The 24,726-nt window shown below is 37.2% G+C and overlaps 4 protein-coding genes across 8 annotated transcripts in view; 2 read left to right on the top strand and 2 right to left on the bottom strand.

Annotated features, from left to right (window-relative positions):
• dnm3a (dynamin 3a) overlaps window positions 1-1,499 on the bottom strand; it is a 48,707-nt gene extending 47,208 nt beyond the window's left edge. For 3 of the 5 annotated variants that reach the window (XR_014200098.1, XM_082146785.1, XM_082146789.1), the window contains exons 1-2: window positions 999-1,495; window positions 524-734 (exon numbers count right to left, since the gene is read on the bottom strand). Coding sequence is in view for 4 of the 5 variants with exons in the window: in XM_082146785.1 (XP_082002911.1) it covers window positions 524-684 (161 nt within the window). In the remaining variant the exon portion in view is untranslated. Of the gene's footprint in view, window positions 1-523; window positions 735-998 lie in introns of all 5 variants that reach the window. The other 2 variants (XM_082146788.1, XM_082146786.1) reach the window with 2 other exon arrangements.
• The window catches only part of LOC309481799 (uncharacterized protein), a 232,292-nt gene that overhangs the window by 179,562 nt on the left and 28,004 nt on the right, over window positions 1-24,726 (top strand). The gene's annotated exons all lie outside the window — the stretch shown is intronic.
• mettl13 (methyltransferase 13, eEF1A lysine and N-terminal methyltransferase) lies at window positions 2,731-12,862 on the bottom strand. Its single transcript, XM_082146813.1, has 8 exons — window positions 12,513-12,862; window positions 7,290-8,031; window positions 6,070-6,269; window positions 5,789-5,978; window positions 5,508-5,684; window positions 3,501-3,713; window positions 3,195-3,326; window positions 2,731-3,076 (listed from the first exon to the last, which is right to left on the bottom strand). Exons 1-8 carry the CDS (start codon window positions 12,663-12,665, stop codon window positions 2,784-2,786), a joined length of 2,100 nt encoding a protein of 699 aa, XP_082002939.1. The 5' UTR covers window positions 12,666-12,862; the 3' UTR covers window positions 2,731-2,783.
• Window positions 12,998-16,175, top strand: itpa (inosine triphosphatase (nucleoside triphosphate pyrophosphatase)). The gene is made up of 8 exons (XM_082146938.1): window positions 12,998-13,125; window positions 13,718-13,775; window positions 13,860-13,924; window positions 14,008-14,081; window positions 14,168-14,199; window positions 14,282-14,394; window positions 14,924-15,000; window positions 15,356-16,175. The coding sequence occupies exons 1-8, from the start codon at window positions 13,063-13,065 to the stop codon at window positions 15,483-15,485; spliced, it is 612 nt and encodes a 203-aa protein (XP_082003064.1). The 5' UTR covers window positions 12,998-13,062; the 3' UTR covers window positions 15,486-16,175.

Here is a 24,726-nt window from a genome sequence, read left to right as displayed (position 1 = left end):
AAGAAAATTAAATTCTCTAATATCAGATCACCAGCTTGTTCTCATGATCTGTATAGTCCAGAGAAAATGAAGTCAATCTTCAGATTCTGCATGGCTCAGGGACTTTGGCTTGGCAGGCCATTAGACAGATGGAGGAAGAGGTAGTGACTGCTCCCGACTACAGATGAGAGCGTGACCATCTGCACCTGCTTCAGCTATACACTTCAGTGCCTCTGCCGAAAAGTGACTCGATTCAGCACCACTAGCCAATTAATCAGTCAATTCTGAGATTATCACCATCAGCCACATGGCTATTTAATATTTGTATCCATTTCTTTTGTTAGGATTTTGACATTTCTATACTTCAGTCATCCTGACTCCACCCAGATATTGATATCAGCCTTTTATTGAAACCCTACATTCATTGGTTTGACCAATAATACTGGCATTAATAACGTCTTTGCAATTCCCTGGAATGGTGAACTGAGCTATTAATTATAATGCACGGCTATCTAGACAGTGCCCAGTTATGATGGTGTCATACCTGCCCACGAAATTTTCCAGGACAGAGCTTTTGCCCGCACTCTGCCCCCCGACCACCGCGATCTGCGGAAGGTCCAGGTCGCAGCTCTGTCCGATGGCACTGAAGGCGTCCTGCAGGCGGTTCACCAGCGGGATGAGATCCTCCATCCCCCGGTTGCCCATGGTTACGGAGCCGCGAGGATGCGGCGCGTGAATCACTGGGCTCAGCAAACCTTTGTTATATATAAAAAATATATATTCATATTGAGAGAGAGAGAGAGAAACAACTTGCCAAATTTAAATAAGCTCAGTTTTTATCCAGACATAACGTTAGTATCTTAATCAATTATTGGTGACATACAAAACCACTATTATAATCATACTGCGTTACTTGACGATATACATTTTTTGTTTTTGTTTTGTTTTGTCTGTACAAAGTGTATGTAATGAACATAAAAATAATTTAACTTTGTACATTTAAAACGTAATTAAGTTACCTGTTGTTGGTTTTCCGAGCGTTGGTCCTCCTGACAGACGGAGCAGTTCAGAGTAACGGCGCTCGTGTAACTTACAGGACACTGAGCAGTGACTGAACTTAAGAACACACACCCCTTTCTATACACGACGAGCCGAAAGAAACTATAAGGCAATAAAGAAACGTAATAAACTATATTCACTGAAACTCGCCGTTTTAATCATCGAAATAATCTCCGTTTTCATTTGCCCTGAACTCAACTTGTGGTCGAAACCTGACAGCCAACTGTTCGTTTTTCGTTGAGCGCGCTTGCGCGTGCTCGCGCAGACGCCACTCCTCTAGGGGAATATAAAGATACAGATTTGGTGCTACTCAACTGCTCTTTTTGCTTATTATTGCTTTTTTATTAATGTATGAGGAATACTTTTTTCTTTTTTTTAAAAAAATCAGAATTCAGTGATAAGGAAAAAGGCAGAGTGACGTACCAGCAGTGGCGTGCGGCGCGTGCTTGCGACCCTGCCCCTTTGCTTAATGCTTTCACAATCTAAAAACGATAGACCAGAATGAATACATACAGACTAAAATATGTATGTATTCATAATATTCATAATATATATATATAAAACAAAACTCAGTCCGTTCCGACCGGTTAATCTTAAATGTCAGTGAAAGCAAAAACAAATATAAACACGTGGTTACTTCCATCAATCACTCATTTATTTGAATAGCGGAAACACATACTATTATTATGATATGGAGCAGCAGAAACGAGGATCTGGAGCACCAGAATATCCAACATACATGTGAAGTGGTATAAATAGAGCTGAATAGCATTAGAAACTAGGACATTTATGCACATCTAGGTAGTAGCTAATACTATTCGTTTATAATTTAGTTTTTTTTATGGCCTTACCCCTTGATAGGACAGTGAATGCCACTGCAGGGTGCATCCACCCTCATGTCAGAACAGTAGACTCATCCAGTAAAAATAACACTGCTCAGCCATTATAGGGTTGCCAGATAGTTTGATTCTGTATAAACACTAGTGAATTTCTATTTACAGCAGTACATTTAATTAATACTTTTGTCAACCAGTAAAAATGTCCTAAAACCTTAAATTATATGAACATAGTTGATATGTTATTATAAGGCATATCTCAGAAGGAATAAAACAAACAAAGAGATATTTAATATTTTTATATTATTATTTTTATTATTATTATTTATGTTTCAGGACCATTACAATTCTTCTTTGTTTGAACATGAAAACAATAAAGCAAGATAAAATGTAGGCTACTGACATAGTAAGGGAGTCTTATTATTATCTGAACCTTAAGTGTATTCCCTATTTTGCTAGTATTTGTCCTATGAAGTAAGACAATTACTTTATTGATAATGTGGGTCTTTAAATGAAGCCTTTTGATGTTAGTCTTTCCTTTTAGATATAGATCATCAATGCTAATATTTGGTATAGTTTTTTTAACACGATCAAATACTTTTGAACATTTTTAAATAGTATTTTGGTGTTTTCTTTAAAAGCACTGGAAGAGAAGGCTATCATCTATCACAAAATTATATTGATGTGTGCGGATAAATAATGTATAAAAAAAGCTGCAATATTCCATCAAAAAAATGAATGGTGACTTAACGGTCAATCAGATGATCTCCTCCTTTCTAAGTCGACGTTTTGTTGTTTTCAACAATAGGATGCAATATGGACCAGACTATATGCCAACAAGAGACTGGGACTGGAATAACAGATGAAATCAGCTATTTGTTTTATTATTTTTAATTTCTCTCCACACCTTTAGATGACTTTCAGGTCATTCAGCATTGCAGTAATGTCTATTTGAGGCACACATGGTGCAGTCTGGGTGTTTGCATATAGTGTCTTCTGTAGGTCTTTTGCTGTCTGCTGTAATGTTTGTGGAACACTGTGAGGTTTGTGTTCCTCTCCTGCACTTCTGCAACACAGTAGCACCTCGTTGACTTCACCCTCGATTCCACGAGAGAACACGCGCGGGAACACGGCTTGAACACGTTCAAGAACTGACATCCTGAGAGCCGAGTCTCGACACACAAGGTTCAACATAAATAGTCCTGTGGGATGGGAAAAAGTAAGATTGATCATGGAAAACAACCACTTATTACAGCACAAATGTATATTTTACTACCCATCTCAAAATCAAAACTTTTCAAAACTTCTTTTAGGGCTTACCTCGAGGGGTTAATAAGCTGTAAACGTTCTTCAGAAGTGATGTTTCTACAAAGGCAGATGGAGGGCAGCTCATGCCCAGGGTCGTGTCTTTGCTGTCAACATCAAACATGATGACATCAAAAGAATGTCCCCCTATAAAGAGTGCAGAAAAATTTAATATATTTTAGAAAGAACAGGTTGTCTTGAGCAGAGCAAAGCAGCTAAAACCCAAATCCACCTCCATCTCTTCTCCATAAAATAGATGACCAATAGGCCATCAAATATTGTTGTGGACTTAGGGTCAAAAAGGTTTCGATGTTCTCTCACCTTGGCTCTCCAGTGTTTTGATGTGCTCCAGTCCGTCTCCCAGTATAACTTTCAGCCTCTTGTCAGTCTGAAATCCAAACCAGGTCTGAGCCACTTCCAGCACTGCTGGGTCCAGTTCAACCACTTCCACCCGTGCACAAGGCACAAAGTCATGAAGAAACTGGGGCAGACCCCCGCCACCTAGTCCCACCAGTAACACGGATACTGGTAGATCTGTTGGAGAACATGTGACTGACTAATTAGAACAGACTTTTTTGTGAATTATGCATATCGTTGAGGAGGACTGACATTCATCACCATACTAGAGGTCAATATGATTAATGCTCTTTTTTGCAGTGTTCTGAACTCATACAATAGCTCTGTGTGAGGAACAGACCGAAATCTACTAGTTATCACTTACCAAAGCTATCTGACATTCAATTTACAGCAAAATGCCATTGGTTCTCACATATGTACTGTAGTAGCCAAACATGCTGTGCCATTCTGTGAATCCTGGGTACAGGCTAGATGCAAGATTTAGGGAATGGCAAAATTATCAGTGAACATATGCAATAAAGCATTAATAGTGGGCCACTAAAATACGTCATTTTTCACGTTTCTAACTAACGTGAGCATTTTGGAGAGAAGTGTGGTGTAATCTGTGTATATGAATACTGTGATAATTACGGTACTTGAATTCTCCCAATCTGGCTCTGGGTATAGCCAATTAATGTATTATAATTACTATGTTGTGTGTGTTCTTCATACCTTGTGAAAATTAACATTTTGTGCTTTTGTTGTAGTTTATTATCATTTTTAATTTAGTCGTTTTAATTTCTGCTTTAAAATTGTAAGCAATCAGTTGATTTTAGGTCTAGAATGTAATGTTTCAACCCTTTTTTTTTACTTATAATGTACAGCATAGGCTACATAGATACATTCACTATATTTGTTTTCATAGGTTTTATATTACACATTGTTTTGAGAACAACATTTGGCAGGAAGTGGAATAACAAAAGAATGGATTAAAATAATTTTTTTATTAAAACAATTTTTTATGTAAAATTATTTTTCATCCGATTAACCAAAAATATTATTGACAGATTAATCAATTATCAAAATAATCGTTAATTGCAGCCCTAGTGAACAGTGACTTTTCCCTTCTCTAATGGTTGTTTCCTCTAAACTTGCAATATAACCATAGAATATAACACACGTCTTTTGGATTACTTTATTTTTTTATCGTGATTATTTTAGGCTTTTTTTATAGCCCCTGGTCACTATGAACATCATTCATCTTCAAGAGCTGCATAACAATTCTTCCAAAATTTCTACTTCTACAAAAAACAACAACATATGGAACAGCCTGAGGGTGAGTACATTATAACCTATTTTTTGAGGGTGTGAACTATTCTTTTCTGTTTCTATGGTACTAGTAGCAGCAAAATTGCAATCAGAACAACAAAAATAATAATGATACATTTCAAACTAATTTTTCAAAAGAACCACAGTTAAAACTCTTAAAGAAATTTACATTTTATTAATTGATATTATAATAAAAAGCTGCACAACTGTTTTCAACATTGATTATAATAAGTGCTGTTTCTTAAGCACCAAATAATCATATTAGAATGAATTCTGAAGGATCATGTGACACTAAAGACTGGAGTAATGATGCTGAAAATTCAGCTTTACCAACACAGGAATAAATTACATTATAAAATATATTAAAACAGAAAACAGTTATTTTGTAATAAAATTTCACAATATTACTGTTTTTACAGTATTTTTGATCAAATAAATGCAGGCTTGATGAGACTTCTTTTAAAAGCATTGAAAAATCTTATCGACCACAAACTTTTGAATGGTAGTGTCTACTTCAGGACTTATATTGTTGTCTGCATATTTAGCCAGGATATAATGAATTATTTTAACATCAAATAAAGTACAGTATAAAAAGGATAACGATACTTTCCTAATGTAAATGCTTCAAACTTTTTCTAAGCTTTTTAATGTTTGTACACTTACCTTTACTATTGATTGCATCCATTCCTAGCATGGCAAAACCCGCCACCATGACTTCATGGTGTGTACAGCAGAGAAAACCCCTGTCCACACTGCGATCTTTAGCTTCCATTAAAGCAGGGGCTTCAGAAACAGATGCTTTGGCTTTTTTCTTGTTCTTCTTTTTATGAGTAGAAGAAGCTAAAGAAATAGACGAAACACTGACGTAAGTCTTCAGTCTATCTGTGAACATTGCAGAATTCAAACACAGCTGTTTTCAGCATCCAGGTATTCTGTAACTGCACCTGTGGCTTTAGACCGGAGTCTGCTCTCTGACTGCACCAGCTGAGAATTATTCATGAAGATCAGCCTGCGATAGAGGTGACCATCCTCTCCTCTCACATCCTCCACAGAGTACTCTCCAGTCAAAGCACTGAGCCCTCGTCCAACGACCTCCCTCCAGCCCAGGTCTCCTCCCACAGACAGGAACGGCACCTATACCACAGCAAATGTGAAAGAGAAAGTGCATGAGTGAGGAATGAAGACAAGATAAAGAGCAATACAGCTGCATGTTATTCTCATGCACCTGCTGATTGGCTGGCATTCCAGGAGGAGCGAGTTCCATCACCATTGGAGAGAGCTCTGATTGGACCGCCTGCATGTCCTCATACTCTTGATCTCGATGCATGGCCACAATGACCAGGCGTCTGAATTTTGCACTGGACGCTAGCTGAGTCCGACCTTCAGCTGAGCCATATAACCAATCAGATTCACGGCCCTGAGGAACTAAAAATAAAAAAAAGTTGCTGTTTAATTGGGAAATGCTTAAGGCTAAGAGTCTATGATTGGATGATTATTGCAGTGATTATAATGTTTCTAGCATGTTATATGTTTGGCAACAGTTCTTCTAACCCTAATTGAGTGTGTAGCTTTTCATTTCTTAAACAACCATGTAGGAAGAGACATCATGGACATATTCCAGGATGACAGTGTCAAGGTTCATCAAGCTCAAATTGTGAAAGAATGGTTGGGAGGGAGCATGATGAATTGGCACCTCCACGTCCAGACGTTACATTTTTGGGATGTGCCGGAGTAGACTTTACAGAGTCCTTGACTCTTGCGCTGTCAATACAAGATCTTGACCAAAAATGAATAAATGTTGTGATGTTATTTCCATCAAGCGGTGCATCAATTTTTTTGACAATGCAAGAGTCAAGCACTCTGTAAAGTCTCCTCCAGCACATCCCAAATAACTACAACCTCACAAATCATTGCAAATTATGGAAAAATCTAAAACCATTGAATTAAAAATTGACTCTACTTCCTTCACAGTGCTTCATGGGAGTGAAACTAAAGTGTTTTTTGGTGTGAATGTGATTTGCTTGTTGATTCATGGAGATTTACATTTCACATTTACATTTATGCATTTGGCAGACGCTTTTATCCAAAGCGACTTACATTGTATTTCAAGGTATACATTTACATTCTTATCAGTTCTTGCTTTCCCTGGGATCCATGATTTCCTTGCAGAATCATGGATAATGTAGTTTTTCAATTTTTCACATTTTCATTTAAAGTTTAAATAACGTGTGCATAGACCATCGATTAACAACCTTGTAGCTCACATTAGGTCGGTCTTAAATGGTTCATAAGTTATCATTAAAAATCAATTCCCAGATTGGGTAAATGAATGGTATTTTTACTTCCAGAACTCGACTGTTGCACTCAGTAAAACAGGTAATTACACTTGTCTTGGCCTATGACAATGATAATAACAATGAAGAGGCAAAAGAACCAAATGCTCACCGATAAAGATGGCAAAGTGGTTACTCCGTGGCAGCTTGGCAGAAGGCAGGCTGTCCTGTACAGTCAGAGTGTATCGTGGCTGGCCGGTGGCTGCGTGGCACAGTGTGAGGGACTGTGTGCTGCTAGCATCTGTTCCACCTCTGAGCTTATGAAGCATTAGGTTATAGGCCTGCCTTTCCTTCACAGCAGACAACAGTTCCTGTACTGATGCGAGTCTAACTGGAGCGCCATCCTCCCCCTGACAGAGCTCAAGCACTGCAAACGGAGGCGCTTGGCGGAATTTGGTGCAGACCAGAACGAAAACAGGGAGGGCGAAGGAGGTATCGGACACTTCATTCTGCTGTCCACATAGACAGTGAATTCGTACAGCCCAGCCCTGAGCGAAATGTTCCACGGCCAGCTTTATGACATGTTCCTGGGCTAATGTTACGCAAACGTACCGGCCCCCAACACTCAAAACTCGGACAACTTCTGCAAGCATCCTGCCTGCAAGAGCACCGTCCTCTTCTGAAGCCATGGCATCAAGCGTGCCCTTATCTAGGGCTGCCTGAAAGCTCCCGCTCTCAAAGCCTGTCTGGGTGGCATCCACCTGCTGGAAGGTCAGGTCAGGACGGCGCTCTGCATTCCGCTGGTTCATGTGAGACACCACCGTCTCGCTGATGTCAATGTTGGTTAGCTGATGGTAGCCAACATCATAGAGCTGTTCACTCAGCTCAGAGTTACCACAGCCGACCACCAACACCTGCAGGTCAACAGTTACAATTCTACTTATACGTTTACGTAACACTTGTACAACCTACCTATTTAGGTTCCTAAAGAATAATTGGTTATTTAAAAATAGTTAGTCATTATTTACCAAAAATATTGAAATACTCTAGCTTTTCTCTAGCTCAAAAGTGTGAAAGAAGTAGAGAATCGTGCTTTAGAGTCAGATCTTTAAAATGAATCAGTTGTTCCAGTGACAGTGAAATTTAAATGACTTAAATTTTAGTCTGTTCATCACACAAAGCAGGGCTCGACAATAAGGACTCTCCAATGCCAATTTAAATATTCAAGCGCAATAAGACGCGAAAGAGGCACACATCTGAAGCAGGCGCTCTAAAAGCCACTTTTCAGACAGCGTGCAAATGCAGAATTGAGCACTTTTGCACGGCTTCTTGTGCTTGAACGGACATATTCACATAAAAAAATGCCTGTCTAGGCGAGTATTCAAGTAAACATAGTGTGTTATATCTTGAGTGATCATAAACAGTTGAGAAATAAAACATGTGTAACAGTATATTGGATCCGTGCAGCTCTTAAAGTGGCAGCAGCCTAATAAACCTCATGCTGTCTTTGTTTTAATTTTAATCAAACAAAAGTCACTTGCTGCTCTTGACTAATTAACTTTTGTAACTTTAATAAGGATAAATCTATATTTAATATATACAGTGAAGACTATGCAGTGCTAGTTTAAATTTATTATTCATTTTCTCTGCCTGAAAATTACTGTTAGACTTACCTAAAAAACTTGAAAAAAAATGTTCTACTGTATTTGTGCTATTACAATTTAAAATAACTGTTTTCTATTTCTATTTATTAAATTATATGTAATTTATTTCTGTTATAGTTTACAACCATTCTAATATTCTGATTCGATGCTCAAGAATTGGTATTACTATTATCAATGTTGAAAACAGTTGTGCTGCTTAATATGTTTGTGGAAACAATGATTTTTTTTTTTTTTGATTCTTTGATGAACAGAAAGTTCTAAAGAACAGCATTTATTTTAAACAGAAAGTAATAGACACTAAATATTTTGTAATACTATGTCTTTACTATCACTTTTGATCACATTACACCTTACTGAATAAAAGCATTCTTTTTTTATTTATTTTTTTATCTCCTACTGACCCCAAACATTTGAACGGTATTATGACATATTTGAACTTGACATGAGAGCATCAGGAATCTTTAAAGTCTATGACGAGTGGATAGTGACTTTTCTAAGACTACACTGAAGAAGGCGAAGGAGCAGTCTACCCTTCCGTCGCCGTCAGTCCGTGTCTATTTTTGAATGGGATTGATAGAGACGTCAAACGACAGACCGGCGGCGACGTCATGGCGACGTCACAGTAGTAACGTATACCTTACGCCGTAAGGCTTACGGCGACGTGGCGACGGCGTACGTGAGAAATGTATAAAAAATCATAACGTCTGAACCAGGCACGTTGCCTAATAAGACGCTTGATACACACGTCGTCCCTCAGTACGTCGCCTAATAAGACGCTTAATACACACGTCGTCCCAATATTATAATGTTATTTTTCCCATGTTGATTATGAAAAGTGAATAGCATGAGTAAGATTGGATTTGCAATAGGCTCAGGGGCAATCCTTTACACATTGGCAATGTATTTTTATTGTAAAATTAATGACAGATTTAAAAAAAAAAACTAAATATAGCCTATATTACCTTTTTAATTAAAATAATTTAACATCATCATCTCAAAACAATGAAAACAGCAGATTTTTTAACATAACTGCACATATATGCCAACAACAAAATAAAGTTGACGTGTAAAACGGAATTTCCACATCAGGGTTATTATAGTGCAACAAAACAGATCAAGTGATCACTAAATCAATAGGTTTTGAGGTTTGGAATGATGGGAATAATAAAATCTGTATCTATAGATGTCATTTAACTGCCAAAATTCAGTCTAAATGAACACATCAAACTGGATTATTAAATGGTAGGCTATTCAGTGCAAAAAAAAATGAAAAATAAAAGTAGCCAATAAAATAAACAAATTATTGTGGCATTAATTATCCCACAAACAATATTTATTTTAAAGACTAAACGAATTTATTTAAAGTAAAACACCAGCGTTGGGCGTTTGTATAAGCTAAGTGTTTCAGCCACCCTTTTCAAACTGGCGCAAGAAAATGCAACATAATTTGATTTGTTAGACACGAAGAGGACTTATCAGTCTGGCATGGCTGCTCGCTCTAACGTTAACCTAGATAAATGTTCGCTATTATTAAGCGCATATCCGAGTGTTTGTGCGGAGTGTGGAGCACTGTATGACGGCGCCGGTGCCATCACTCGCATTTTCCTATCAACAGTGGAAACAACTTAAAGTACTCCATCATTTCTGGTCTTACAGAAAATAATAATACATCAGTCGCAACTGCTTTTTGTTTTGTGTAAACTCACAACAACAAGAAAACGTTGTGCTTTTGTAAAATAAAATAAAACGAACAGGACGCGCTTTCATGATCTCTATTGGAGCGCGTCTCAAAAATGAACTGAAAAACAGTGTATAGACAAGCCTCACAGACATGAGAAATATAACTATCTATATAAAGCTTTTAAAAAAAATATCCATCAACGAAAAAAATCTAATCGAAAGCAAATACGGTCTGATTTATCCTGTCCGTATGAAAGGCGCACCTACATTACAGCGGATATGTATGGAGATATGTTTGCAGGCAGCCTACACTGATTTAGAAAAGACTAGTTCATTAATAAACAATTAAAATGCTTCATTATTTTTTTCAGACACATTTATTATATCATTAGCCTACTTTTGCCGGTGCTTTGCGGCAAGTTTTATGCATGCGCTTGAGCGCTATAGGCTATAGCCTACATGCACCCAGGATTGAATATAAACGTGTGATTAGTCCTAATTGCTTAAATTAATGACTACTAGTCTATAAAAATCCTTTAGTCTATGGCAACTCTAATCAATAGCCTACATTTAATAGTTGACATTATTTATATAGTAATTAGTATCCAGCTCTTTAAATTAGTTGAGTTAGCATAAATAGTTAATGAACTACTGTAATAAAATAATAAAATAAAGTTTAAATTAAGATACTACCGGTAACCATAGCATAGCATTGCTTATTCCACCACACAAATGACTGTTTATAAGGTGACAATCCGTTATACATGTGAAGATTGTATATGGCTGTATCTTGAAGATTTTTGTATTGTATCTTCTGTTATAAAGACGAAGGTTGACATTTCGTTAATTAAACAAAATAAGAACACAATGTAAAAAATAAACAACTTAGGCTGTGTTCTGTTAGATGTGTTTTGACTACTTTTTGTTTAATTATTTCTCTAGGTAATGAAGATAAATCTTAGGCTATATATAATATATTATATAAAAAAAAACTTATAGGCCTATATAAAATACATTTTAAAAAATGGCCTCATTGATTAATTTTGCCTGATTGGGGGCTGCTACTATTTGCTTAAGCTTTTTGAACGTAGAAGTGTGATAAAGGCGCGATAGGCTGTCAGTTGTATGTGGATAAAGGCATATTCATGTATTTTAAGTGTTGTTAAATAAAACAATATAATTAATTACTTTTAATACTTTATTTGAACCAATTATATTGCCTCATTCGTAATATGTATTTAAGTCATACTAAAGGCTATATTGTTCACTTCAGATCTATCTTTTTGACCAAAAATTAAATAGTCGACACTGACAGCCCTAGTTTTGAACATTTGAACATGAACCTACATTGTTTTGTATTTTGTGAGTAAAAGACTATTTCCCTGTCTTATATTTTTTCATTGTTGATTCTTTAAAATAATAGGCTATTAAATTACTTTTTTGTCACCTTCTCCTATAAACAATATTGTGAATAGTTTCATATTGTGTATTCGCCCATTATGGTCACTGTGTTAATTAAAATTATTACCACCTTCAAAAGTAAAAACTCAGAATGACACATTCCAGAATATTATGTTTATAGATTACAATTAATTAATTTATCTGTTCAACTTTAAAGTTGTTGTTAATAATTGTGCAAAAAGTTGTGACTTTGATGGTGTATAATTTGCATAGTCCTCATATCCAGTAGAATGTGAGTGAATTATTTTAAAAAAAATTATGTTCGTAAACCATTCAGAGATGACATTAATGACATACACAACTTTGTATACAATACAAAATTTGTATCAATTGTATTTTCAATGTCAGCAGAACACAAGAAAAGAATGATTGGTTAGAAAAGACAACAAAGGAAAGATAAGAAAAGCTAGGGCGAAAAATAGATATTCATTTATTGTGGTGCGACGTTGGAGTCACACGTTGGTGTCACGCGTCTGTGGTGCGGCGTACCCCTTCTGTCACGTAAAAGTACACGACTGTCGACTTCGGTATGTTATCCGTGGCACTATCCACTCGTCATAAAAGTCTGGCATTATTAAAATTATAGTTACCTTATCACGGGGTTTAATGTATTTATGTAGTACACCGCAGAGCGAGTTGTAGTCTCCGTACCACTCGAAAGCCTTTTCTCCTCTTTTACGGAAAAAGCGCTCCCAGTATTCGGCTGAGCTGAACTCCTCAGCGGTGCGAGGCAATAAGCTCATGCTTATGGATCGGATACTCAAGCCCCCTCTCAATTAAGCTTTATTTAGATTTAACTGATGAATTATAACTTTTTGCAGGCAGATAAAACTTTACCAAGATATATAGAGGGTAAATACTACTGAAGATAAGGATTTCTATGCTGCAGTCGTTGACATGTGATGACGCTCTCCCACATGTTTTGCACTTTCCACCCGGAGTGATTTTACAGAAGGACGATATAGAACAAGCAGCGATTGGTCAAAGTGTGTGTGGGGGGGTGTCCAGAGTGTGGTATATGCGTTCACTGATTGGTGGAAGCTGTAGATCGATGAATACGATTGGTTTATGGCATGACAGAGCCCGAATGTTTTTACCGTTCCTACAGTGTGTTGTTGCGGGGTCGAAACAGGCTGAAGCATGGCAGTACCTACCGGCAGAACTGTGGTATTCGTTACCGGGAACGCGAAAAAATTGGAAGAGGTGAGAGTAAATAGTGATTTCATAATAGTGAACCAGCCATAAAGTATCCAGTAAAAATACAACGTAAAACAGAATGTGAATAATCGTCTTGCAGTGCATGAGTCTCTCCTCTCCTCACATGTAATGTGTAATGGCAGCTTCATAAATATTCCATGTCCAGTCCTGCTAAATAAACGACTAAAGTTTGTTAGTTAGCGGATTTTATAGTTTACAGGATTTTTCTTTTTTAGATTCAAGTTATCAACTGCACACATTTGAGCTATTCCCACAAACGGGCTACAAAACATAAATGTTATATTAACTGTTTTATTTTATAATAATTTTCAGGAAGATTCGCAAAAATGCATATTAAAACTAAATGCAGATTAAAACCATGATCTTGACATTTTCTAGAAATAAACGGTAAAAATAAATGTTAACATTATGTAGACAATTAAAAATAAAAACACCGGAATGGGCCACAATTCAGTCTAATTAAAATATGACTCAGCAGAAGTTAGTAGTATTGATTAAAACTGAGTCAAACACAGTATATGCTTTTGCAATTAAAATTATTTTACTAATTGAATCTAATAGTTCCCTGTTCAAACAGGTAGTTCAGATCCTTGGTGACAAATTTCCCTACAAACTGATTTCTAAGAAGATTGACTGTAAGTATTTGACTGTTATACTTATGTTTTGTTGACTTCTCAAACATGCTGTTGCTGTATTTGTAATGTGATTGTGGCTTACAGTGCCTGAATATCAGGGAGAACCCGATGAGATTTCTATACAGAAGTGTAAAGAAGCAGTCAAGCAGGTTTGTATATTGCACACTTTTTCACTGGCTTTCACTGGGTTGATGCCTCGGCTCACTCATGATCTTGTGTGTTTTCTCTGAAGGTGGATGGGCCAGTGCTGGTGGAGGACACCTGTCTGTGCTTCAAGGCACTAGGAGGACTACCAGGACCTTACATGTGAGTCTCTCTCTAGTTCCTTTTATATGCTGTAAATATAAAATTAAATGCATGGTATACAGTAAATATTTGTCTTCTTTTGACAGAAAATGGTTCTTGGATAAACTGAAGCCTGAAGGTATGACACTTTGACAAAGATTTGGCCTACATCTTTTGAATTAATATGAATTATTAAGCTGTTTTCTTTAATATGTTTGCAGGATTGTATAAATTGCTGGCAGGTTTTGAAGATAAATCAGCCTGGGCTCTGTGTACATTTGCTTTCTGTGCTGGAAAAGAGGAGCCAGTTCAGCTGTTCAGAGGAAAAACCGAGGTGAGCATGTTTATTTACTGTCCCATCAGATATAGTGCTTTTTACATTGAGGTTTGGTGCTCATACAGGCAATACAAGTTTAAGGATCTCATCTTATTTCCTTCTCTCTTTTCCCCATCATTTCTGTCTCCAATATCACTATCAAAACATAAACTAAATCCATTGACAGATGAGATGTACTGTATATAAGCAGCACAGATTTTTAATGTACTCTACCATTCAAAAGTTGGGGGTCGTTAAAAAAAGTGTTACGCTCACCAAGGCTCCATTTATTTGATCAAAATATAGTAAAACTGTAACATTGTGAAATATTATTTACTGTGATGCAAAGCTGTATTTTCAGCATCATTTGTCCAGTCTTCGGTGTCACATGATCCTTCAGAAATCATTCTAATATGCAAGCTTTTCTTATTCTTATCACTGTTGTGCTGCTTAATATTTTTGTGGGAACTGTGTTATGCTGTGTTAACCCAATAGCCTGTAGGTTTTTGATTCTTCCCTCAGACATTTCTAATAATATTTTTTTCAGGGCCATATTGTTGAGCCCAGGGGTCCGAGGGATTTCGGCTGGGATCCTTGTTTCCAGCCTGATGGTTACGAAAAAACGTGAGGAGAATAAGATTTTTTAAATTGTGTTTTTCAGGTTCACCACTAGGTGGCAGTATCGGTCAAATTAAATCCAATGTGTTTTGATTAACAAAATGTACACCTATTTATGATAGACTTTTTCTAGAGTTTATGTGATCGCAGTGTAAGAATGCATAAATTGCTGTATTTATCTTTAAAGAATGAAATATTAACTTAAATCAGTGATAAGGGAACACAAGCATTATAGACAATTTATTTAACGGTATCTCAAATCGAATGCTGTCAGATAAAATGATTAGAACCATTCAAAGCTCTTTTGATTTGATCCTGCTTTTGATTTTCTGTTTCTTCTGTGCTGTGTTTCTGTGGGCAGTTATGCTGAGCTGCCTAAAGAAGTGAAGAACAGCATCTCCCATCGGTACCGTGCCCTGGCAGCCTTGTCGGAACACTTCTCCCAGCAAAACGACACACCGGAGACCAAGCGCACAAAACACCAGGACTGAGTTCTGTTCTCTTTCCAAGCAGAATCGGCCAATCACAGCTCAGTTTGGCTCTGCCTCAAATCAATGCACTAATGTGCTGATCTTAAACGGTTTAATATGTACTCCATCCTCTTTGTCTTTTAAATAAATGCTTTGTTTATAAAAAAAATTTATAATATTTCTTTCATTCTAATATTCATTTAAAGTTGTAATGAATCTAGATGGATTTTAATTAAGTTACCATTAGCTATAGTAACTATAGTTAGCTTTATGTAAAAACTGTTTATGGTATGTCCCCATTTGAATTGCTTTGTAAAAGTGTGTGTGTGGCTATACGTTTGAAGGCCGATTGTCCTCACTTATATAGTGAAATATTATGATTACTGACTAGTAAGGACATTTTACTGGTCCTTACTAGTTAAAAGGCTTGTAAATTGGCCAGAATATGTTTTTATTTAAATCGAGTGTTCAACATGTTTATTTATTTTTTGGTAGGTTTAGGGTAGGGCTTGGATTGATATAAAGTCAGTGGAAGTCTATGCAATGTCTTCACTAATATAGTGAAGCACTATCGTGTGTGTGTGTGTGTGTGTGTGTGTGAGGACTGAGCAGGTCTCCGGATAGAGACGTGGGGAATTCAGAGTAATAAATCTTCCGGATGTTCCTGTGACACCTCCTGTGTGTTCATATGCCCTCTGCGCAGGGGGGATGTTACTCTGCATTACAGTTTTATCATCCACTGTTTGTGTTTCTCATTATTAATGGCATGCAGGCAGTGTTTTCACTGCTGTTTTTTGCATTCTCTGTCATTCACTCACTCGCTCACTCACTTTCTCTTCCTGTCCCTCTTTCCCTCATGACAAAGAAGCCTTTATTGGTAACACGTGCGTATGGACGCATTTGATTGAGAAAGCAGTATCGCCTCTCTTAAAGAAGGTTCAAGAACCTATTTCATTTGGGGGGAAAAAGATATGAGATGTTCCAAAGTATTCTTTTTTTATTTTTGTGGTGTTTCCTTAGGCAAGTATCACTATAATGCTCTTACTTGAGAGGTTTGTTCACATCACAAACAGCAAATATTACATTTCAGATATGAATAATGTGGCTTGCTGAGGAGAGGTGTGCTGTTACATTTCTATTACTTTTTATTATTAATAAACAAGCAGACTTGCTTTGAATACCATAAAAACTCATGGGTTCCATATAACAAGGCCCTGGCAACCATCCACAATGCAGTGTTATTTAAATTATTTAATTACTTATTAATAAATAAAGCATTTATTATTATTTAGTTTAATTATTGCATCAGTATATTGTACATATAGTTTTTACCCCATACACAGTTACTGGATTTCCAGATTTCATTTCATAAACGTAAAACAAAAACCACTACTGCTCAAATGTCCAAGGTCAGTAAGATTTTTTTAAATAATACATCAATCCTTTTTTCAGCAAGGATGCATTAATTTGAGCAAAAGTGACAGTAATAATGACATTTTCAAATAAATGCTGTTGTGTTAAATGCTTATGAACTTTCTATTCATCAAAGAATCCAGAAAAAAAATGTGAAGCAGCACAACTGTTTTCAACCTTGATAATAATCAGCATCAAATCATTATATTAGAGTGATTTCTGAAGGATCATGTGACACTAAACACTGGAGTAATGAAGCTGAAAATTCAGCTTTACCATCACAGGAATAAATTACATTTTGAACATATATTACAATAGAAAATAGATATTTTTAATTGTAAAAAATATGCTTTTTACTCACAGCCATAAATCCGACTCGCTGCTATGCATGTGCAATACCATAAATAATGGGTAAATAAGAATAGGAGCAATATGTTGCTTTTGGTCTGCATAACCTCTCCAAGATGCCCAGTTCTAGGTCTCTTGATTTTTTGATAGGTTAAACATCTGTAATATAAGCCTAATGTTAGATTCACCAGACAGAAATGTAATCATTAAGCTACAAAATGTTTATGAGGCTATATAAAGCAAACATTTTAAAGTTAATATCCTCTATCATAATTATACATCTGCAAGACTTACATTTCAAACTGAAAAGTTCTTTACTCATTCAAAGGCCTTTTATAATGGATTTGCTTGCTGGGTGCACTCAAATTTAGTTTGGAGCTTTGAGGGGGGAAAGAATTTTTAAAGCACCTCAGGTTTGAATTCCTCATGGTTGCACGGGATGATTGCGATGCAAACAACTGCTGAGAGAATGCGACAGAGCACTGAGGCAAATGGCTAGGGAAAACATCTCCGGTATTCAGGAGCCCTAGCAAACTGTCTATGTCCAAACCACATCAAAACACGGGCCGCGTCCCCGTCCCAGCTCCTGCTGGGCTAATGGGAGTGTTGCCCATAAAGATCAAGGAGTGGCATCCATGGAAAACACAGAAAGACGGCGAGAAAAAGCTACCATGATGACCCTCAATTATACACAACAACATTCCTCACCTCTTAATCGTGTGGAAATGCTTTTGTCTGATGCTTTTCGAGTTCACAATGTGTAAACATGTTGTCGGATGTCTGTCTAGCAGGGAAAACAAGTGTTTAAGGTGAAGAAACATCCTGTAAACATTGTCAGACAACAAAAACTGTGGGCTGTCTGGCGATCTGCATAATAAAGTTTCTAAATGCCTTGTGGGTATTTAAAAAAAACTTATGTAATGCAATTTTGTTCGACTAACTTGTTATATCAAGTAACATTCACACACACACACACACACACACACACACACACACACACACACACACACACACAGACAGATAGACAGATAGATAGATAGATAGATAGATAGATAGATAGATAGATAGATAGATAGATAGATAGATAGATAGATAGATAGATAGATAGATAGATAGATAGATAGATAGATAGGCCCCTGAAGGTGTCCTGTGGCATCTGTCACCAAGACTTTAGCAGCAGATCCTTTAAGTCCTTTAGGTTGCGAGGTGAAGCCGCCACGGATCGAACTTGTTGGACCAGCACATCCCACAGATTCTCAATTCGATTGAGATCTGGGGAGTTTGGAGGCCAAGTCAACACCCTGAACTATTCATCATGTTCTTCAAACCATTCCTGAACTATGTGTTCAGTGTGGCGACGTGCTTTATCCTGCTGAAACAGGCCACTTCCACCAGGGAACACCATTCTCATGAAGGGGTTTACCTGGTCTGCAACAGTGTTTAGATAGGTGGCACGTGTCAAATTTACGTCCACATGAATGGATGGACCCAGGGTTTCCCAGCAGAACATTGCCCAGAACATCACACTCCCTCCACCGGCTTGTCATCGTCCGGCCCACAGTTTATCCTGGTTCCATACTTCCCCAAAGAAAATGGGACTCATCGGACCAGGTGACTTTCTTCCACTGCTCCAAGGTCCATTTCGGACACTTGTGTTCCCATTGAAGGCTCTTTCAACAGTGGACAGGGTCATCGTAGGCTCTCTGATTGGTCTTCAGCTACGCAGCCCCTATGCAGCAGATTACACTCATCCCATAACCATCATCGTGCATCAATGAGCCTTGGGTGCCCAACACCGTGTTGCCGGTTTGTGGTTTGTCCCTCCTTGGACTGTTGACAAATTCTCACCACCCACAACCCACAAGTCTTGCCATTTCAGAGATACTCTGACCCAGTCACCTTGCCATAACAATTTGGCCCTGGTCAAAGACCCTCTGATCTTTAATCCTGCCCATTTCTTCTGCATCCAACACTTTGATTATGATAACTGATTGTTTGCTTACCCTCTAATCCCAGACCTTGTTAGGAGATGATCAAGGATGTTTGTATATATGATATTTATGTTTATATATATATATATATATATGAAGAGTTCAGATGCAAAAGCCTCTAAGTGCCATCTGAAATTTTCTTCTAGAATGATCATTTTTATCAAGCTCGTATGTTTAAATTCAGTAATTTCACTTAAATGACAATGAAAATGATCTATTAATTGTTATATAAGTGAAATTACTGAACTTAAATATCCGAGCTGGATAAAAATGATCATTCTAGAAGAAAATTTCAGATGGCACTTTTGCATCTGAACTCTTCATATATATATATATATATATATATATATATATATATAAACTACCATTCAGAACTTTAGGGTTGGCAAGATGTTTTAATGTTTTTGAAAGACGTTTCTTATCCTCACCAAGGCTGCATGTATTTGATCAAACACAGTAAAAACAGTAATGTTGTGAAATATTATTTCAATTTAATATAACTGTTTCCTATTGTAATATTATTTCAAATGTAATTTATTCCTGTGATGCAAAGCTGAATTTCCAGCATTATTACTCCAGTCTCCAGTGTCACATGATCCTTCAGAAATCATTCTAATATGATGATTTGCTGCTCAAGAAACATTTCTGATTTTTATAAATGTTGAAAACAGTTGTGCTGCTTAATCGTTTTGTGGAAACCATGCTTTTTTCAGGATCCTTTGATGAATAGAAAGGTCAAAGAACAGTGTTTATGTGAAATATACATTTTTTGTAACATTATTAAGATCTTTGCTGTCAATTTTGATCAATTCAATGCATCCTTGCTGAATAAAAGTATTAATTTATTTTAAAAACTCATACTGAACCCAAGTTTTTGAACGGTATTGTATATACATATAAATAAATATATAACTGTCCATTCAATCAAATATACAGAGACTAAAGAGTCTCATATGTTCTAATGGACTTCACTCATGAGAAAGTTATCACAAATCATGCGGGTGAATGAGGCCATAAACTGAACAGCAGGATGTCCTATAAAGTTCAGGAATCCAGTTTAAAAGGTCATAATCAACAGCAGCATCTCGCAGTGACCCATCAGGAGGCCTCCACAAACACCTGGTGCTCATCTTCAGCAGGACTTTAGTATCCTTTACGGATCTGGTGAAATAATTGTATGCACAGAATCCTGTCTAGGGAAAATGTGTTTATTTTCTTGTTGACTAGACAGCAGCATGTGATCCAAGGGTTTCACGAACATTGTTTAGGTCTGTTTGAAGGATGTTGAAAAAAGAGGCTTGTGCAAGTGTTAACATCTGACAGAACATAGATCCTAGGAAAGCTCTGTTTTTCATATCAGTTTGCCTTATTCAGTGGGGTCTAAAGTGAAAACACATGCATTTTTTTAAAAATTCATGTGCCCTAGTAATCTTTAAAAAAAAACTTCCCGTCCCTCTTGCAGTGACTCTCTTCTCTTCTCTTCTCTTCTCTTCTCTTCTCTTCTCTTCTCTTCTCTTCTCTTCTCTTCTCTTCTCTTCTCTTCTCTTCTCTTATTAATGTGTTTACTTGCCCGAGGATGGGGCAACCTGTCACTAACATGAGATCACAGTCATGCAAACCAAAAACCATCCAATCAATTCCCCACGGACAAAATAAAGTCCCGCGACTCCCGCCCTACATTTTTTTTCTTATTTAAAAAGCAGTTTCATTCAGATATGCATCAAGGAAGAAAGAACTTTGCAACTTCCGAAACTTCTCAAAAATGTAAAGAACTAAATCCTTAGTGTGCGAGTCTTGAAATTATGTTGCCCACTGGTTGATGACAGTGATAATCTATAAATTAGACCTATGCTCAATTTGGCCCAAATACCAGTTAGGCCTATAACTTAAATTGCAACGTTTGACCATATCAGACAGACAATCTTCATAACTGTTGTAACATCATTAATTTAAAAATTTTGTTTCCAATTCATCAAAACAACAGCATAAAATATTGTACTTACATGCTCAGATGACACAGGTTCACAGGTGCCGCAAACCCTATTCATCCGCAGTCACGCAGAGCCAAAGCACAACCAAAACAATGTTCTTCCGCAACATGCATGCAGTCTTGTTTTTTAACCGCCAGAGTGCCAAAAGGTACAGAGTGTAGCCTACCTTTAATGTAAAAGTATGATGTAATAAAAACTGAATTTAAATGAATAAAAATTTGTATTAAAAATGATGTTGATTACAAAATGTGTAATCAAAAGTATTAAATTAAAATAAAAAGCAAAGTAGAAGCATTTTAAGTTTAATCACCTATATATGTTTTCAACCTGAATAAGATGTGTCATGATGATTAAGTGTAAAGAGCACTAAAGTATGAATATGTTTTAAATACTATTATAAAAGCATCCTGGTGCTCTTATGGTCTTGAACACATATAATACTGAGTAAAACGGCAGCATCCTGTGTCTGTGTGGATACCATGCATTCAGAAGAAAATTTGACCTCTGGTGAACTCTAAACTTCAGGACACATGGCAGGTGTGACCTGTGTCATGGTGTTTGAAGTCTTCATGACAGTAGGTAAACACATTACTGGGAAAGAAGAATGCTTCCTACTCCATCACATGCAGCAACACATGAATAAGGTTTCCGGACACATGGATGTTTCATGTTTGATTGAGGTCTGTTCTGCAGTCATGGTCAGTTTAAGATTGATCAACTGCACCGGTAGCAGAGGAAACTGCAAAGGGAGGGAGAGAAAGAAAGCAGGGCACATTTTGACCTTCTCACCCTCATGGCTTCATGTCATGAAAATTGCCATCTTGGGCAAAGATTTGAGGTTCTGTGTGGAAGCAAATGCAGGCAGTTTTTTGTGTGTGTATCTTTAAATGCAAAATGAGCTCCCCGCCCCCCTTTCCAGAAGAGGGCTGTGGGCAACTTTACACTGTTGCCGTGGGTTGTTTTTTTAGTCTGTGCAGGTTAAAGTGATTTTTAACCCCCTGGAACGCAGTTTTTACTGGGCTAGGGCTATAGTAGCTAACTTTAACAGTGATTGGGCAGGTTTTGAATAGCAATTGTGCTGTTTTTGTTACGCAAACCTGGAAACCCTGTCTTAGATACTCCGACTACAACAAAACAGTATGGGGTTGTTTCCAAATAATGCGTTTTTGCATTTCACTGCTCTGCTTTTATATTATTTTCTATCTAAACGCGCTAGAGGGATTCGAGGCCATTGACCAATTGTGGGACGCGAGCGCAACAGTCAAACACGTCTGTCTAGCGCATAGGTCTAGCGCGTTAACAAAGAAAAGCAATGGAAAGGGCAGTGGATTGGAAAAAACTGAATATTTAGATTGTTTATTATGTAGCTGAGAAATTATTGTGTATCCACTGCTATAGCAAGGATATTAACATGGTGGACTGTGTACAGCTAAAGGAGGATCTTAAGATGATGAAACACGGGGCAACTTTTTGAGCAACGTTGCTGCGGGCAATGTTGCAGAGCGATGTTGCCTGGGCACTTTCCTGTTGAGAATGGGCAGCAAATTTCTATCTGGATAATTTAGATCGGTCGTGGGTCCTGTGTCTCACCCGGTAACCCGCTGACGGCAACATTGCTCAAAAAGTTGCCCTGTGTATCATCACCTTAAGGATCTAAGGTTCTAAGCTCAAAGGGTAGATTCAGTCACCAGTCATGGGCGGGGCTTGTCACACTGTGACGTCACAATATATAGAATATATAAAATGCGAAGGACTCCTTTTTAGACACTGTTTATGATTTAAGGGAATATAAAAAAAGGAGTGGGTGGATTCTAACCATTATAGGATGGTTGTGCACACACACTTCCCACACACATATATGTCCAAACACTATGTAAAAGTAAATTTAGCATAATAGGTTCCCTTTAAATATGTCTATATAGTTTTCCTTTTTAGTTTTAGTTATTTTAGTAATTCAACTTAAACCAAACAAAAACGAGACATTTTGCCTTGGCAACTAGCTAAAAAAAAAAGTTTAAAAAAAATTATCTTTTATTTTATTTTATTTCAGTTAATGTTTATTTCAAGTAATTAAATGTTTATGGACAGAAAGAAGTGCTCAAGTGCATGTGGGACTCACTCATCCTTCAACCTTACACACCTCGCTCCTTTCGTTTATAATCCTTTAACTAAGTCAGGATTCCCACGAGATGATGTGGTGATCACACCATCCCATCAGCCAGCCTGCCACCTTTCCATATACTGCCCTTATGAATTGTTCAAATGTCCATCAGTCTCAGCTAAATCCTCTGTGACTAAATCACTCCTGCTCTTTCTCTCCTGGTCTTCGGACGTCTGCTGGCCTCATCAGAACGACATGAAAGTTTATTCTAGCCATTTTCAACATGCACCAAACCCAGGACTCTGACTGCGTGTATAAACATTAGGATCAACAGACAGATAAATATGTCCTTTTAGAGACATAGGTCATAAATTTGTTTCCTCATAAATTTCAGAATATATTTTCTTGGTCTAATGTTCTGTGACTTGCTGATATGGTTGTAAGCATGTTCCCTCCATTGTATGAAGAGATGTTGAAGGTTAAACTGGACAAACAGAAAGTATGAGGAGTACAGCTTTATAACCCACCTGAAAAACAACCTAAAGTGTCCCACGGGTACCTTAAATTAACCTGAAGTTCATAAGTCATAGAAAAGGGAGTCAGTGGAGTCTTTTTAAATGTGGAGGGTTAAGAAATAGCTGACTACTGTACAGTTCCAAATGCTCTTTCTTTTGTCAAATATATTGCTTTTTCGATTCAAATAGCAAAACTTGAGCCAAGTGACTTAGTGGAATATTCAAAGTCAGACTTGGCTTTCTCATTGTTAATGATATTTCTCATCGGTGTACCATTTCCTTCAATGTCTCACAGGATTCTGAAAATGAAACAATTGACAAGAGTTTTAGGGAGTCAGTGTACAGAACTTTACACACTCCAGCTAGGGGTGCGATAGACTAGGGGTGCGTCTCTTGCAGCTCCCTAGTTCACTAGTCTGGCACTGATCAGGGAGTCTGCAATTTTAAGGGCTGTCTCAATCCTAAAATCCTTCCAGTGCACTGAAACATTCACTCCCTAAAAAGTCCCACAATGCACCGAGAATACCACAAAGGTTCTGAATCGTGAAACATAAATAATGTTAACTGTGTCCAAAATCCATACTCTCTTGAGTGGGTACTTATTTTGAATAAGTAAATACTTCACAACCGCTAAAAATGTATGTTCTGTATAGTTTGAACGTGTTTAGTATGAATATAATCTGGCGTACTACATTCGCCATGTTGTCATTATCATGTGACCTGCCAGCATCAGTTGCGTCGCTTCACTGCCATTCATGAATCCTCTCCTGTGGCCTCATGGGATAGTAAAGCGTCCATCATATGCACACTTCAGAATCTTGCTGGAAGAAGTAGATCATCCGGGAACTTTTTGCCTACTGTGAATTCGGACATAGTTATTTTGTCACATACTGTTTTTCGCCT

The sequence above is a fragment of the Leuciscus leuciscus genome (genome assembly GCF_965113295.1).
Source record: "Leuciscus leuciscus genome assembly, chromosome: 19".
NCBI lineage: Eukaryota > Metazoa > Chordata > Actinopteri > Cypriniformes > Leuciscidae > Leuciscus > Leuciscus leuciscus.
This window is presented reverse-complemented; position numbering and strand designations above follow the sequence as displayed.